At 45.0% G+C, this 17710-nt stretch overlaps 1 protein-coding gene across 2 annotated transcripts in view; it reads left to right on the top strand.

Moving 5' to 3' along the window:
• LOC133122118 (synaptogyrin-1-like) overlaps nucleotides 1-6969 on the top strand; it is a 24820-nt gene extending 17851 nt beyond the window's left edge. The window contains exons 3-4 of one of the 2 annotated variants that reach the window (XM_061231854.1): nucleotides 2985-3130; nucleotides 6745-6969. In XM_061231854.1, the coding sequence (XP_061087838.1) occupies nucleotides 2985-3130; nucleotides 6745-6969 (371 nt within the window). Of the gene's footprint in view, nucleotides 1-2984; nucleotides 3131-3625; nucleotides 5757-6744 lie in introns of those variants that run through there. The other variant, XM_061231855.1, reaches the window with a different exon arrangement.
• Nucleotides 6970-17710: the final 10741 nt, after the last annotated feature.

Below are 17710 nucleotides of genomic sequence, written 5' to 3'. Positions count from 1 at the left end.
CATCGTGGCGTGTATGTGAGACATTCCCTCTGATTACCCAGTGTTCCTCGCAGCTGCAGTTCCTGTAATAGGGCAGGAAGAGGCCCTAATGAGTCTCAGCTCATCACCTGCCTCAGGTTACAGTCAGAAGGCCCCTCTCTGCACATTCTCTCCACACCCGCGCCACTTAAAGAAACACCTGCCCTCCGCTCTCTCTCCGTTGTGCAGTGCAGCGTCATGTGGCTGAAAGTGCTCATGTTGGTAGAGTCCGCTGCTCCTGTCTCAGCCTCTCATGCTGTTACTGTGTTGGAAGGGTGCTTTTCAGATCTTGTCAGGTTTGGTTTGTCTGGGTTAAACCCTTCATAAGGCACAGTGCAGCCCCACTGCTGGGAGGTAAGTTATATCACACCAAACGCACAGTTGTCTCCCGAACAGCAGAGGTCAGTGTGTAGGCTGGTGTAGTGGGCAGAGCAGAGGAAACAGAGGCTGCAGTCTGTATGTGGATACAGTCCTTATCCCTTATAGGGCCAGTTTCATTGCTGCAGGTTAAGCTTGGGCTAAAGGGCCCCGTGACCACCAGGGGACCCCCTAATTATTAATATGCACTCAGTGAGCATTTTATTAGGTATTTATTAGACTTATTGGTCTTCTGCTGCTGTAGTCTATCCACTGAAGAGGTGTGAAGTGTTGTGTGTTCAGAGTTGCCCTTCTGCATACCACTGTTGTAATGTGTGGTTATTTGCATTACTGTCACCTTCCTATCAGCTTTGACCAGTCTGGCCCTTCTCCACTGACTGCTGCCTGCTGAACTGCTGCTCACTGGATGTTTTTTGTTTTTCAACAAAAAAAATTTTCATTCTCTGCAAAGTAGAGACTGTTGTGCATGAAAATCCCAGGAGATCAGAAGTTTCTGAGATACTCAAGCCACCAAGAATCATTCCACGGTCAAAGCCACATAGATCGCATTTCTTCCCCGTTCTGACATTTGGTACAACATCAGGAATTCTCTAGTACCTCAACAACAATGACAATCAACACCAGCATCAATAAATGACACACACTCATGCCTAATAATGAAGAAAATGATAGTAATCACATTGTGTATGGCACATAACCCAAACCAGCATTGCTACTGTCTCGCTGAGGAACACAGGCAGGGGCTCAGCACAATGACATGCAAAAGAAAGCACCAAAAGGCGATTGTTTTCTTTTAATTTCTCCTCCGTAAACAAGCTGCTAGCGAGGTATTGCACACCACGCCTTCTCACTTCTTGGTGATGTTCGACGTAGCGTAATTAACGATCGTGAGAAACAGTAGAATAAAGTAAACACACTGAGACGTACGGTAAAATCACAGTGACCAGGCAGCCCAGTTGCGGCAGCATCCGTAGCTTGCCATAGCCACACCAAGCCTGCGTTTCAGTCCATAACGCACGCCTCCGTCTGATATCGGGAGCAATGAAGGACACGTGAAGTAGGACAAGTAAAGGACGAGACATTACCAGTGTGAACCGCTGGGCAGGGCATAATTGGCTGTGGCGTCCCCCAGGAAGGGATGTGTTCAGTCAGTCAGGGTCTTATTTACGTATTCTTCTGTTTCACCTTTTTGTTTTTTTTTAGCAGACGGGTCAATGGAAAACTCAGTTCTAATTGGCAGTATATTCTCAATCCTTTTTTCCTTTGGCAGTAAACAGTATTCTCAGTCTTCATTATATTTGCACAATGGTCAGGCCACTGGGCGAGAGAGACTTGGGTCATCCTTTCAATACCTCCAATTGTTCAGGATAAGGAGCAACCAACAATGTTTCTCACAGCTCTGTTCAGGTAAAATAAGAATGAGGAAACAAGCTGAAATGAATCCCGTTTAGTGTTGTGGCCAGCTTTTGAAAAGAGTAATAAGGTCTAGGATCATTTTTTAATCACTCATACCAGGCCACAGACAGAGAGGTTATTAATGTCATCAGTAATTCTGCCGGCACTGAAGAAACTTACGCCTCGTACCTCCAAGCGCAGAACAACTGAAATGCAATGTTTTCTTCTTCTTATGTAAATGTACGGTTTGAAATGAGATCATCTTCAGCAAGTGTAAGAGATTTCTGGGGGACGGATGGCATCCGACAGCAGATTTGTGTACACCTCTGCCCTGCAGTGCTGCATCTCACACTAATCCCTTTCTTCAGCCACAGATTCCTTTTTCTATGGACGTTCCATGCTTCCTTTATTTAGATTTGTAAACCTTAGGCACTGTGTTGTGCTGCCAGTTCCCGAGAGATATACTGTAAAAGTATGTTGCACTTATTCCCAAGAGATATACATATTATCAAGAGAGTGTCAATTTATAGTAAATCTCAGTACTGATTTCAAAGAATCCAGGTTATGTATAAACCTGGCAAGAGACATGTTGTTGACTATAATATATGCAGTATGTTCAGTGGGAGCAATAATTATTTGATCCCTTGCTGATTTTGTAGGTTTGCCCACTTACAAAGAATTTTAACATTGAGGGACAGAATATCACAAAATAATCCACAATAACAACATCATATAAATTTTATAAATTTATTGTCGCATTTTTGCATGAAATAAGTATTAAGAAATAAGTATTGTGATATTCTGTCTCTCAATGTTAAAATGTACCTATGATTAAAATTCTACACAGTTCCATTCTTTGTAAGTGGGCAAACCTACAAAATCAGCAAGGGATCAAATAATTATTGCTCCCACTGTATGTTCGTTGTGGGTGCCTGTTTGCTCAGTATCTCCCTCTCTCTCCCCCTCTCTCTCTTCCCCTCTCACCACCCCCCTCTTTCTCTCTCTCTCTGCCCCTCTCTTTCTCTGCTTCCCCCTCTCCCCACCCCCTCTCTCTCTCTCCCCCCTCTCTCCCCACCCCCCCTTCTTGCTCTCTCCCCCTCTCACCACCCCCCTCTTTCTCTCTCTCTCTCTGCCCCTCTCTCTCTCTGCCTCCCCCTCTCCCCACCCCCTCTCTCACTTTCTCTCTCTCTCAGCGTTCTGGTCCTTCATGTGGTTCGTTGGTTTCTGTTTCCTGGCCAACCAGTGGCAGGTGGCCAAACACGAGGACAACCCCCTGAGAGAGGGCGGAGACGCAGCCCGCGCCGCCATCGCGTTCTCCTTCTTCTCCATCTTCACCTGGGTCTGTATCAGCCTATCCTCTTCCTCCTCATGCTCCTCCTCCATCCTAGACTGGCCCTGCACCTGCCCGTCCACCTTTCGGTTTCCTAATGTCCCCATTGCCGTTCCCTCCTAAACGTCTTCACCACCTCCACCTGTCTCAATGCCAGTACGTTCAGCTCTCATATGCTCACACCACACCCTTCAGTTTGCTTACCCATAATGCTTCTCTCTTCCTCTACCTCACCTGGGCGAGCATTCTCTCCCCTGCCTGTGTCCAGGAAGGCAGATGTGTGTGGAGTGCACTGCGCTGTACAGTACTGGATGGTATTTGGCAGCCTTGATTTGAATTGTTTGATGTTTATTACCAACTTTGTGACCTTTCTGTCATACAGTAATCCACGAGGTCCTCAGGTAGGTTTTTTTAGGGATGTGCTAGGAGGGTGGAGGTCGTGCTGAACCAGCTCTTTCTGGAGTCCCACCTGACCGCTGTTCTGCTTGGCTTTCTCTTTTGTAGGGGGCTCTGGCTCTGCTGTCCTTGGAGAGGCTAAAAAGTGTGTCTTTTGAAGAAGAGTACAACAAACTTTTCACCCCCCAGCCCACACCCCCACTAGCATAACACCCTCACCGCCCCGTAGCTGCAGATCTCTGTCTGTACGCCTGCTTCTCAAACATGACTGTGGCAGCCCGGGCCCCAGCGCCATCCTCCTATCCACGTCTGCTCTGTTTGTTTTCATTTGATTGTCATTATCAGTGAGTTGTGCTGATTTATCGGGTTACAGGGGCTGCTGAAAGTAGGGCTTCATTAACGCAGTTTGTTTTTTAACACATTAATCTGATGCTGATTGAAGTCGGAATCAGCGGGCTAACAAGCTGGCGGGAAATTGCCAAACTTGGTTTTTCTTCCATGATGTTTTGTGAGGTGTTGTGTTTTCAGATTTCAGGGATGTCTTTTTTTTTTCTTTTCGGAGTGAAACTAATTTGCCTGCCACCACACATAGGAGTAGACAGCCTTATATGTACTGTACAAGTATCTAAAAAAACTGTACCCCAATACATTTCAGCACAGTCAGAGATTCAGACCGCTGCTTGCGTGATTTAAAGTGACAGGTCACCCAGTGCCCATTTGGTAGATTATTGCAATGAAATGGTTGAAATATTCCAGAAAGGTACTCTGCAGATCAAGTCAGCAGCAAAAAAAAAGAAAAGAAAAAAACTCTGTCTGGACTGGATTACTGTGTGTATTGCTGGCCATATATAGTATATGAATTTACAGTATGCAGTATTTTGAATAATTAGGGCGCCCCCTGGTGGTGTGGAGCCCTAAGCGCTGACGCTTATGTTGCTTATTGGGTCAGGCCGGCTCTGACTCCAGGAAATAATTTTCGTTTTGACATTAGATTGACTCTTGCTGTTTGACATGTTTCTCTTGATCAATGGCCTGTTTGGAGTGATATTAGATATGAGTGGTCAGAATGCCAATGGTGCAAAACACAGGGTATGATCAATCTGAACAGAGCACACATGTACAATAGCATACATGTGATAGGGCTATGGAAATGCATATTTATATGGAAAACCTCATTTTCTGCACTCAAACATTAACTTGTTTACAGACGTTCGCTGCTACTGTACTTTTTATTTATTGCTGATCGTGCTGTTTTTGAAATTATTCACAAATTTAAAAATCCAGAACATAGAATGGTCAATGTAGGTCCAGTGCCTGATTCTGAGGTGATTGGTGTTGGATAACACCCGCTTTACTCACTACCCATCTTTTGATACTCACATAACATTTTGTAACATTTTAAAATGTCATGAATAATTGGCAAGCTTAAAATGTGGTAGGTAACAAAAAAAAAACAGATTTGTAGACTTTGCGATTTTACATTATAAAATATGCAACAATAGCTTGATTTAACAAAAGATTTATCCTGTGTTTACCCTTCATGCTTTGCAAAATTGCTCAGCTAGAATAATTATTTTACTACTGATAAGTATATTTCTTTGTTTTATATTAATCATTATGTTACTATTTGAGTAATGCATTGTTTTTATCTGTTTGCCTTTCTGAAATTTTCTTTCGCTTTGTTATGTTTGTAAAGTTTGCTGTAAACTTGGTAAACTTTGCCAACCTTAGGATACTACTATTTAAATGTAAGCAATGGAGGAGAATATCTGAATTCATCATAGTTTTAACTACTGACCACAGAGATCTACTGCTACTACTGCCACGACTATTACGACTAGTACTACACTGTTCTTCAACACTGCCCAGTCACAGCAAATAATAAAGAATGTGCCATCTCATCATGTGCCTGACTAATTACCTGACAGAACAAAATGACACAGCTGTGCCTTTCAAACAATGGGCCTGCTCTTCATCTGCTGAAGGCCAGTAGCCTCCAAGTGCACCACAGCAGCTAGCTGGCCCCAGATCTGTCCTGCATGTCTTTAGCATTAGCACCTGGCTCAGACCTAACTGTACGGTTTCTGCGTTTGACTGGCCTGTTGCCTGCTGTGCGTTCACTTTGTTTATATCACAATGGTTACTGCTGCCATTGGTGCCTTCATTTGTTTTTGTTTTTTTTTGTTTTTTTACAAATTAATGGTTTATTATTTGTCTATATTAAAGATTGCCAAACAGGCCCTTCCGCGTGAAAGTGATTTGAGCAGTGGCCACTGTTACCACGGGAGGATAAGTGTGCAATCTTTGTGTGGGCGGGTTCTCCGTAAGGGATTCTTTTCTTAATTAGCCCCGACACCCTGACTAAAGCAAACTAACAGCTTTCTCTCTGACACTAATCAAGCTAATTTCTCTCTCTTTCTCTGTTTCTCGCTCTCTCTCTTTCCCATTTACTTCATCCTCTAATCCTTCTATCTCAATCCAAATGCCCTGCACTCTGTTTCTACATCCTGCCATTTCCTGCCTACCCCCACTGCTGTCACTGGCATTAAACCTGTCTCCCTGGGGAAACCCATGAGTCTATCTCACTGTCATAACCTTTCAATTTCACACGCCTCCACCCCCTCCCCAAAATAACAAAACATTACTTTGTCATGTATTTGACTGATCTGTGATTCTTTTGCCGGTGCTATTACCTTTGATATTCAAAAACCTTGCTCTATTATTTTTAATTTTTCCATCACTCACCCCAACTCCCAAAATTGAATCGTATCTGTGCAACCCAAATTTTACATTAAAAACTTTCAACCATCTCACATCATCATCATCATCATGTCCCCCAACAACTGCCTGTACCCGTCTGTACCCCCCCGTCCCTGGCTGTTTATCTGCTCTCTCCATCTCTGCTTATCTTCCGTCCTTTCCTGCCATCATATTTCCCCTCTCCCCCCCTACTTTAAAATCACCCGCTCCCGCTCTCCATCCCCCTCTCCCTCTCTCCACCCCTCCCGCACCACCCTCCTCTCCCCCTCTCCCTCTCTCTGCCCCTCCCGCTCCATCCCCCTCTCCCTCTCTCCACCCCTCCCGCTCCACCCCCCTCTCCCCTTCTCCCTCTCTCTGCCCCTCCCGCTCCATCTCTCTCTCCCTCTCTCTGCCCCTCCCGCTCCATCCCTCTTTCCCTCTATCTGCCCCTCCCGCTCCATCCCTCTCTCCGCTCCTCCACCCTGAAGGCGGGGCAGGCTTTCCTGGCCTTCCAGAGGTACCAGCTGGGGGCGGACTCGGCTCTGTTCTCCCAGGACTACATCGACCCCAGCCAGGACGCGGCCGCGGCCCCCTACACCGCCTACACCAGCGGGGGGGACCTGGAGAGCCCCTCTGCCGCCGGCACCTACCAGCAGCCCAACACTGAGGAGGCCTTCGACGGGTCTGCGGGTTATCAGCGCCAGGACTACTGAGGGGGAGAGCGAGGCGGGGGGCGGGGGGGGGGGGGGGGGTGGTGGAGGCTGAGCGGGTCCGGGGAACGGTTCGGTTTGGGCGGGGAGCGTGTGATCAATGCGTGTGTACCAGTTTGCCTTCAGCGTGCGGTACCCAGTGTTGGTTGGCCACTCGCAGTAGTTGAGTCTTTTGGGTTTAAGGGTTTTTTTCTGAGCCGGGGTGGGAGGGGGGGGGGGCTTCCAGGATTTCACACTTCTAATGTACTCCTGTGTACTCACTACTTAAAGGGAAAGAGGGGTGTGAAAACATGAATAACTCAACTTCAGAAGCCTACTGGCACCTGGGTGGGGTGTAACTGGTGGAACCAAAACGAGAGAATGGATACAAAGAAATTCTCTGGCTATTATCCTTTACTCTAATGTACTCTTATCTCCGAAGTATTTCATAGATTGGCACAGCTGGATAGGATTTCTGAAGCTCTGGGAAAAGAACCCATGGTTTCCCTCTCAAGTTATTTCTGTGAGAATCGTGCTGTGAGCAGCTAGCAGTGATTTGGACTGGTGTTAGGCAGTTATTCAAAAAGACTGCCAAGAGTCTGCTTGGGCAGCCTGTAGCCTAGTGGCTAAGGTACATGACTGAGATATGGTTGATGGTTCAAGTCCCAGTGTAGCCACAATAAGGCCCCCGCATTGCTCTAGGGGCGATTGTCCCCTGCTTAATCAACTGTAAGTTGCTTTGGATAAAAACTACATAACAAAATTATAAATTATATTGTAAATGGCACAAACAGATTTCTCAACAGAGACGCCTGTTGAGAAATCTGTTTGTGCCATTTACAACCGCAAGATTGTTGCTAATATACAGAGAATACATTAATCCAGTCCAAGTTAATATTATGTTATGAACACATGGCATTCTTATTCATTTATGACAGTTAATATTTATAATTAGTATGAAATATTTAACTTCCCTTTTTCTCCAGTCAGTAGAACAAATTAGATGCACTATGAGTCAGTTTCATGAATGAACTGAGAAATTCAAAATCCTGTCAAACAAAAGGCTTTTTCCTCCCAGAGGATATTGCCATGATCTGTCGAAGCAAAGCTCCTCTCGACTTTTGCAGGGAAAACATTGTATATAGTGACAGTTCCATTTTTTAGATATTCAGTCTGCAATTCATCACCGTTTGGAGGAGTGTTTTTTGTTTTATAGGTCATAATCCAGAATGTGCACTTTTGCATGTGTAATATCTATACATCAAATTAGATTATTATTCTCTTTGGATGGAATGCCCCATTAAATACCTGGGAGGATTTACAAGTGACAATAAGCAATTGTGTGAATTATCATGACAGAATCGGCACATTAGTTACGAAAAGTAAAGTAACTGAAACTGCATCCAGCAATGCTATGGGTGCTGGACCCCAGGGTAAGGAGATTCCTAATATAAATCGCCATGGTTAACTTCGTTCATAAACCAAAATGGTGGAATAAAAGGGCCGTGCTTCTTAACAGTACATGACACTAAAGTGATCATATTCGCTTGGAGCTATCTTACTGAGTCGCCTATCAAGTCCCTGGAGGTTGAGACCCAAATAGATTTATCTGGGATGTGACGTGATGACGCGGGTTTAGACCCAAAGAGAATATTGTTGTTTTTATCTGGGATGTGACATGGGTTTAGACCCAAAGATAACATTGTTGTTTTTAACTGGGATGTGACATGGGTTTAGACCCAAAGATAACATTGTTGTTTTTATCTGGGATGTGACATGGGTTTAAACCCAAAGAGAACATTGTTGTTTTTATCTGGGATGTGACATGGGTTTAGACCCAAAGAGAATATTGTTGTTTTTATCTGGGATTTGACATGGGTTTAGACCCAAAGAGAACATTGTTGTTTTTATCTGGGATGTGACATGGGTTTAGACCCAAAGAGAATATTGTTGTTTTTATCTGGGATGTGACATGGGTTTAAACCCAAAGAGAACATTGTTGTTTTTATCTGGGATTTGACATGGGTTTAGACCCAAAGAGAACATTGTTGTTTTTATCTGGGATGTGACATGGGTTTAGACCCAAAGAGAATATTGTTGTTTTTATCTGGGATGTGACATGGGTTTAAACCCAAAGAGAACATTGTTGTTTTTATCTGGGATTTGACATGGGTTTAGACCCAAAGAGAACATTGTTGTTTTTATCTGGGATGTGACATGGGTTTAGACCCAAAGAGAACATTGTTGTTTTTAACTGGGATGTGACATGGGTTTAAACCCAAAGAGAACATTGTTGTTTTTGTCTGGGATAGGACGTGTTGATGCGGGGTGAATGCATCACTACTCAGTTGCTCATTGATATTATTCCTGTGTGTCACTGCCACTGTAGGGAACCGTTATAATGGGGTCATGCTAGTTTACTCACAGCTCTATTCTGGCTTGAATAACAACACAGGCTTGTACAGATGGATTTGCAGCTACGGTCGGTAGCCGTTTGTCACTTTAATCGCTTTACAAACTTTACCCAGAGTGCTCCGGGGTGACAATGCAGGAGATTCTTAAGTGTCAGCGACCTTGGTGCGCCGTCCCATCATGCACTGAGCTATGCCAGTGACATCACCGACAGCCGCAGGGTGGGGGCAACGGCAGCGTGTCTGCACGCATCCCACAGCCAATCATGACCCTCACAATCTCACAACTTTGACTGCCAACCAAACACAACCAACACTGGCCCCGTACAACTGGGATCGTACCTTAATCCAAGTAGCTGCCAGAGCCACACAGCCACATTAGCACTGCTTAAACGTACAGTACCAGCAGGTGAATATAGCTATGTGCTAAATGGTTATATTTATTACCAAGAACGAAAGGAGAAAATCGCATTTATTGATTTATATTTTAAATGTATGATAAACAGGCACTTGGCTGTAGTGTCACAGAGGAAAGCATCACCATAGTTTCCTCAGTTTAATACGCTGAAAATACATCATTATGAATGCTTGTCAGCGATTTTGTTTTGTGTGTCAGAAGAAATGCTTCTGTAATTATATATAAAGAATATATGAAAAGTTTTTTTAAAGATTCATTATACGGAAACTGACATTGATAACAGAATATGAGTAATATAAAATAAATAATAAAATGTTCCCATCTCTGAAATATCCATATATCTATGTAAATCTGTATTTCCAAGTAATTGAGTGTTTGAAAAGGATACATATGATTTTATTTGAGAGTATTATAATAGTTCTGATAAGTATGATTCATTCAGTATGGTGTGCTGTTATGCTCTGAACCAGAAAAGCATTACTTCCTCCTTTATACTTTATTTTTGTTTTGTTCTTGGAAAATTTTTATTTTGGAATAATTACTAAGAAAAATGTGGAAAAAAATGTTGTGACCAAACTATCAAACCATGTATACATATATAGAGTTATGTGGTCTCAGTCACTGTGTTACTGTAAACGAAGATATGGTGTAAAAATGTTTTTGATGTGATAAGTTTTAATCAATGAAAAATAAAATATTATCAGAAAATAGCTTCACTTTTTTCTTCTTTCTGACAAATGGGATGTGCAGTTCAAACGTAGATAAATAAAACATTTCAAAACCTTTCTTTCAGCCAGCATACCCATTTTGTTTAAATCCCAAATTCTGGGAGGGAACATTTATATGTTCCATACTTCAGTGAAGTGAAATAGAGCGGTCACACTTTACAATAAGGGTTCATGAATTGACATCAACTAATGTTGTCATTAACATGAATTAATTCATGCACACATACATTGATTCAGCATGAAATTAACTTTTAATTCATGTATTTGTTAACTACTAACTAATGTATTAGTTAATATTTATACATTAGCAAGCTACAATACGCTAATAATTAGTTAAGCAAATAATGTGTTAAGACAAATACATTAACTTAATTATTAATTATTATTTAATGGCATGTAACCTTATTGTAAAGTGTGATCAGTAGTACAAAAAAACCCAGTAGTGCAATACTTTGAGAGCATTTCACAAATAATTTATTAATTTCTGGGTGGGAAATTAACTAGAGGAATCGCCACCTCCGAGGAATCGCCACCTTAACGTGGTGGAGGGGTTTGTGTGTCCCGGTGATCCTGGGAGCTAGGTTGTCGGGGGCACTGTTAGCCCCCAGTAGGGTCTCCCAAGGCAAATTGATCCCGGGGGAGGGGCCGGACTAAGAGCGATTCAAAGACTCCCATGACACAGCCACACAAAGACCCAGTTACCTCGCCCGGAAAAGGGAAACCGGGACCCCCTGCTGGAGCCAGACCCGGGAGGGGAGCTCGTCGGCGAGCGTCTGGTGGCCGGGCCTTATCCCATGGGGCCCGGCCGGGCACAGCCCGAACTGGTCTCGTGGGGTCGCCGCCCTGTGGGCTCACCACCTGCAGGGGTCGGCATCGGAGTCGGGTGCTTTGCCCAACGGGCAGTAGGCAAAGGCGGGGATCCGGGCGTGCTGATCCTCGGCGTCGCAGACTGGTTCTGGGGACGTGGAACGTCACCTCTCTGGTGGGGAAGGAACCGGAGCTAGTGCGGGAGGCAGAGCGGTACCAACTAGATATAGTTGGGCTCACCTCCACGCACAGTACTGGTTCCGGAACCAAACTCCTGGAGAGGGGCTGGACTCTGTTCTTTTCTGGAGTTGCTCAAGGTGAGAGGCACCGGGCGGGTGTGGGGATACTCACAAGCCACCGGCTGAGCGCCACTGTGTTGGAGTTCCACCCGGGGAACGAGAGGGTCGCCTCTCTGCGACTACGTGTCGCTGGGGGGAAGGCTCTGTATCATCAGACCTGCGGCCGTATGTCTTGGACACTCGGGTGAAGAGAGGAGCAGAGCTGTCAACTGATCACCACCTGGTGGTGAGTTGGATCAAGTGGCCGGGGAGGCTGCCTGACAGACCCGGTAAACCCAAACGTGTAGTGAGGGTGAACTGGGAACGTCTGGCGGAGGCCCCTGTTCGCGAGGTCTTCAACTCCCACCTCCGGAAGAACTTCTCACGCATCCCGGGGGAAGCTGGGGACATGGAGTCAGAGTGGGCCATGTTCAAAGCCTCCATTGCAGAGGCGGCAAGCAGGAGCTGTGGCCAGAAGGTCATCGGTGCCTGTCGGGGCGGCAACCCAAGAACCCGCTGGTGGACACCAGTGGTGAGGGAGGCCGTCAAGCTGAAGAAGGAGGCCTTTCGGGCTTGGCTGGCCCGGGGGTCCCCTGAAGCAGCAGACAGGTACCGGGTGGCCAGAAGGGCTGCAGCTTCGGCAGTCGCTGAAGCAAAAACCCGGGTATGGGAGGAGTTCGGGGAGGCTATGGAGAAGGACTTTCGGTTGGCCTCGAGAAAGTTCTGGCAAACCATCCGACGACTCAGAAAGGGAAAGCAGGGCTTGTCTCAGGCTGTTTTCAGCAGGGGAGGAGAACTGCTGACCCGGACTGGGGATATTGTCGGGCGGTGGAAAGAGCACTTCGAGGAGCTCCTGAACCCGAACAACTCTGTGGAAGAGGCAGAGCCTGAAGACTCGGGGGAATCTGCACCTATATCCCTGGCGGAAATTGCTGAGGTAGTCAAAAAGCTCCTCAGTGGCAAGTCGCCGGGTGTAGATGAGATTCGCCCTGAGATGCTGAAGGCTCTGGACATTGTTGGGCTGTCTTGGCTGACACGCCTCTTCAGTGTTGCGTGGAGATCGGGGACAGTACCTGTAGAGTGGCAGACCGGGGTGGTGGTCCCCATTTTCAAGAAGGGGGACCGGAGGGTGTGCTCCAATTACCGGGGTATCACACTCCTCAGCCTCCCTGGGAAAGCTTACTCTAGGGTACTGGAAAGGAGGCTCCGACCGACGGTCGAACCTCGGATTCAGGAGGAGCAATGTGGCTTCCGTCCTGGCCGTGGAACAGTGGACCAGCTCTTTACCTTGGCAGGGTTGCTGGCGGGGTCATGGGAGTTTGCCCATCCAGTCCACATGTGCTTTGTGGACTTGGAGAAGGCTTTTGACCGTGTCCCCCGGGGAACCCTGTGGGGTGTACTGCGGGAGTATGGGGTACCGGGGCCGTTATTACGAGCCATCAGGTCCCTGTATAACCGAAGTGAGAGCTGTGTCCGCATTCTCGGCACAAAGTCAAGCATGTTTCCGGTGGGTGTTGGACTCCGCCAAGGTTGCCCCTTGTCACCGGTCCTGTTTGTGGTATTCATGGACAGGATCTCAAGGCGCAGCCGAGGTGAGGAGAGTGTCCGGTTTGGTGACCTCAGAATCGCATCTCTGCTTTTTGCGGATGATGTGGTTCTGCTGGCTTCATCGGACCGTGACCTTCAGCACGCACTGGAGCGGTTTGCAGCCGAGTGTGAAGCGGCCAGGATGAGAGTCAGCACCTCCAAGTCCGAGGCCATGGTTCTCTGCCGGAAAACGGTGGATTGCTCCCTCCGGGTTGGGAACGAGTCTTTGCCCCAAGTGAAGGAGTTCAAGTATCTCGGGGTCTTGTTCACGAGTGAGGGTAGACGGGAGCGTGAGATCGACAGGCGGATCGGTGCAGCGTCAGCAGTAATGCGGGCGTTGCACCGGACCGTTGTGGTGAAGAAGGAGCTGAGCCGGAAGGCGAAGCTCTCGATTTACTGGTCGATCTACGTCCCAACCCTCACCTATGGTCACGAGCTTTGGGTAGTGACCGAAAGAACGAGATCGCGTATACAAGCGGCCGAAATGAGCTTCCTCCGTAGGGTGGCCGGGCTCAGCCTTAGAGATAGGACATCCGGAGGGAGCTCGGAGTAGAGCCGCTGCCCTTCGCGTCGAAAGGAGCCAATTGTGGTGGTTCGGGCATCTGATCAGGATGCCTCCCAGGCGCCTCCCTTTGGAAGTTTTCCGGGCTCGTCCAACTGGGCGGAGACCCCGAGGGAGACACAGAGCCCGCTGGAGAGATTATATATCTCTCCTGGCCAGGGAACGCCTCGGGATCCCCCAGGAGGAGCTAGAATGCGTTGCTGGGGAGAGGGACGCCTGGAATACCCGGCTTTGCCTACTGCCCCCGCGACCCGACTCCGGATAAGCGGGTGATGATGGATGGATGGATGGAAATTAACTCACATGGAGCACATTTATATCCCCTGTGAGTGTGCAAAAACTCCAAAAAACATTTTCCTGTTTATATTTCAACTAGGAGCCAAAAAGGACTGACACCAGTGTTATAATTAATAAGTGGCATGAAATCTTATGTCATCCTCTTTTAACTTACTTTAGAATGTGTGCACCTCTGTTTTTAAACATAGAAAATAAACAATAAAACTTTAACACAACACTTCTTCCCCACATACTGCCTGAATTGTACCAGCGTTAAATCTTTAAAAGACCGTTAAAACCAGTCACTTCCTGATTTTATTCATTCGTACAGTAACTGCCATTACAGAATATTCCAAGGTGTCACAAAGCCCAAATGCCCCTGTCCTGTTTTTGTGATCTTTACATTACCAGGGATAAGGGATGTCTAGCAAATCAACAGAGCAGAGGTTGAAAATCCAGGTTCAGAAAGTAAAAGTCCTCCCCAGTATTTTGTTCCAGCCACCTGGTTTTGCTGCACAACTAATTTGTGAAGTCAGCTGGCTGAGTTCATGAGTGGAAGAAACACACAACAAGACTTCTACTTTCTGACCCCTTCTGACGCTTTACACCTCTGCAAATCAGTATTTAAATATGCCAGCAACAGGGGTGTTTTGCACAGATTAAAAAGCAGGCATTATCTTGCATTATCAAGTGCTCTCCTTACAGTTATTTATCCTGTTTGTAATATGCCCACTGTCTCCCCGTGTGAGTCCACTGTGCTACTACATCTAAAAGCAATGGAAGTGAAGACATTTTCCCAGCAGGGTACTGCAACTGACAACTCAAATTCGCATGACCATAAAAAATATATACATTTCACCATGCTTATCTTTGAAACATTTTACTGCGGATAATATATGAGTTACTGTCAGCAGTGTTTCACTGTGAAAACGAATGAGTTCATCTAACCAGGGTATAAAACATCCAGAACCCATATTGTTCACCCCTATTGTTCCTGTTTCAGGAGGGATCATTTTTAAAGTGCTTCTTTAGATGTACTATGTGATCTCAAGAATCTGCACATTGCCTTGTCTTGAATGCAGTGCATGTAGTTTAAACCTTTATACACATGAGGGCACTGTGGCACTGTCTACAAAGCATTATGAGGCTTGGTCAAATGCCTGAGGCAAGCAGTAAAGACTGTATATTGTATAAATATTAAAAGAGAAGTATTATTCCTGTTACTTCAAAAATTAATACCCTCATTCATGTTCATCGGGTACCCATAACTGTTACAAACACCCCACCATCTTGGCAGGTCTAATCCCCATCAGAGTCCTTTGTCATATTTATAAAGATTTCTGAAACGTTCTTCTTCCACAGAGATTTGTACAGAAGCCATCTGTGTAGGACCATTACAGTGACAATATAGTTCCACTAGACCCAATCACAAGTGCTGCTATTAACATTTATAATGGGGCCACTTCTGAACAGAGCGTAATTACAGAGAAAAATCCCGTCATCCAGTTACGGTATGAAAAAGGGAACTTTACAAGTATGGAAACTGCAACACCAAAACTGATTACACTGTGTGTCTATTTCTAAGTTTCTATTTATTATAAATCAAATGAATGACAATAAATAAATACATAAGTAAGTTCTGCGTAGCTTTCACTCAATCATAAAAGAAGCCACACATAAAGGAAGATGAATTCACAATTCATTGATTGACATATTGGATGATTATTTATTCACCCATGTTTTTCTTTTCAACCTCCTTGGTAAGCATTCTTCTTACCTCAGCCCCCTTCTAAGTTTTATTCTGGAGTCTATGGTATCATATTGGTTGATGAACCACAAGGTCAATTCTTTAAAGCCGGAGTTTCTAATCTTATTCAAAAAGGACCAGTATATGTGGAGGCTTTTGTTTTAGCTCAGCACTACGCCATCAGATTCCACTTGTTAACTAATCCAGGTCTTCAATCAAGATGTTTATAAGTAGTAATATTGAAGAATGTGTAATATTAAGTGTCTTAATGCTAGGTGTTTCTGACTGCTTAAAAGCATTGGACATCGGTCACCATGATTTGTTGCATGTTGCATACTCAAATATAAAAGCTGATCAAATCTGTTTATATTTATCATATTAAACTGTGATATACCTATTTCTGTGACACTGCTTACCTGTGAGCTTGAGCGTATGTGTGTGTGTGTGTGCGTGTGTGTGTGTGTGTGTGTGTGCGTGCGTGTGTGTGTGTGTGTGTGCGTGTGTGCGTGTGTGTGTGTGTGTGTGTGTGTGCGTGTGTGTGCGTGTGTGTGTGTGTGTGTATGTGTGTGTGTGTGTATTGATGTAGCCACAATCTCTCATCGACTATCAAAGCTTTGTGGCTGAACTGAAATTCATCTGTTTTAGTTTTTGTGTGCGCGTGCATGTACACCCACGCGTGTCCATGACATTCTAGTATGACATTGCGCATCTATGTTATAATGCTCATATGCATGAACAGACAGAAAGGGTGGCCTGTAGTGTAGTTGTTAAGGTAAATGACTGGGACATGCAAGGTCGGTGGTTCTAATCCCGGTGTAGCCACATTAAGTTTGGTCACTTTTGCTTTGTTGTTTGTTTGTTTATTTAAAAAAAAAAAAAAAAAAAGGCCCTGGTTCTTATCTTTGTTGTACGGGTAGCAAATTAAATTGTACTTCCCTCTAGGGTCTTTCAGCACACTTATCCCTGGTTATGGGTATGCACTTTGTTGTACGTCGCTCTGGATAAGAGCGTCTGCCAAATGCCAATAATGTAATGTAATGTAATGTAATGTAATAAGATCCGCACAGCCGTTGGGCCCTTGAGCAAGGCCCTTAACCCTGCATTGCTCCAGGAGAGGATTGTCTCCTGCCTAGTCTAATCAACTGTATGTCGCTCTGGATAAGAGCGTCTGCCAAATGCCAATAATGTAATGTAATGAATAAAGAAACAACACAATAATGCCAAGTAGCTGTAGTGATACTTCCCTAGATTACACAACATTATACAAAATTATCACATGTACATGCTACGTCATACTTCAATTTATTTGGCCATTTCATCACTCAGTCGTAAGCCCAGCACTTGAATAATAAAAACTATTTTCTACATATTTTGCTAACACTTGCAAATTTAGTGCCATTACTTTGTGTATACTGCACCTCTTTTTGTGTGCTGCAGACCAGACCTGAGTGAATTGCATTAATGTATTGGATGTAATTCACTATTCTCAACTATTAACTAGCCTACGACTGCTATTAACTAGACAACTCCTCTTGGTTTGCTTAATTGCACCAGGCAAGATCGATCGAGTACAGAAAAGTATTTGAACCCAAAACAATTACGTCATTGACCCAGGTCTTTTGCCTAATGGACTAAGTAGGATAATCAAATAACATACCTGTACATTAAATAGCCTTATCGCAAAAACCTATAAGCTGATACGATGCTTTTGCACCCAAGATCTTAGGACGTACACCTTATGTATTGTCCCACATGACATTATTGCCGCTTGCTCAGGCTACGTTAATCTGGAAAATTATGCAAACCGGCTAAATAAAAGGGAAAAGCTGGATTTAAAGCTTGTATGACTTTAAATCCAATACAGTACACTTGTGAGCCCCAGGGGTTTTTCAAACAGAAAAACCACTGTTTGGTGGTTTTCTTGACACAATGCCTCACTGCTATGGGGAAA

Source organism: Conger conger, chromosome 2, assembly GCF_963514075.1.
Source record: "Conger conger chromosome 2, fConCon1.1, whole genome shotgun sequence".
In the NCBI taxonomy this organism is placed as follows: Eukaryota; Metazoa; Chordata; class Actinopteri; order Anguilliformes; family Congridae; genus Conger; species Conger conger.
Note: the sequence above shows the minus strand (reverse complement) of the source record. Positions and strands in the feature narration are given on the sequence as shown.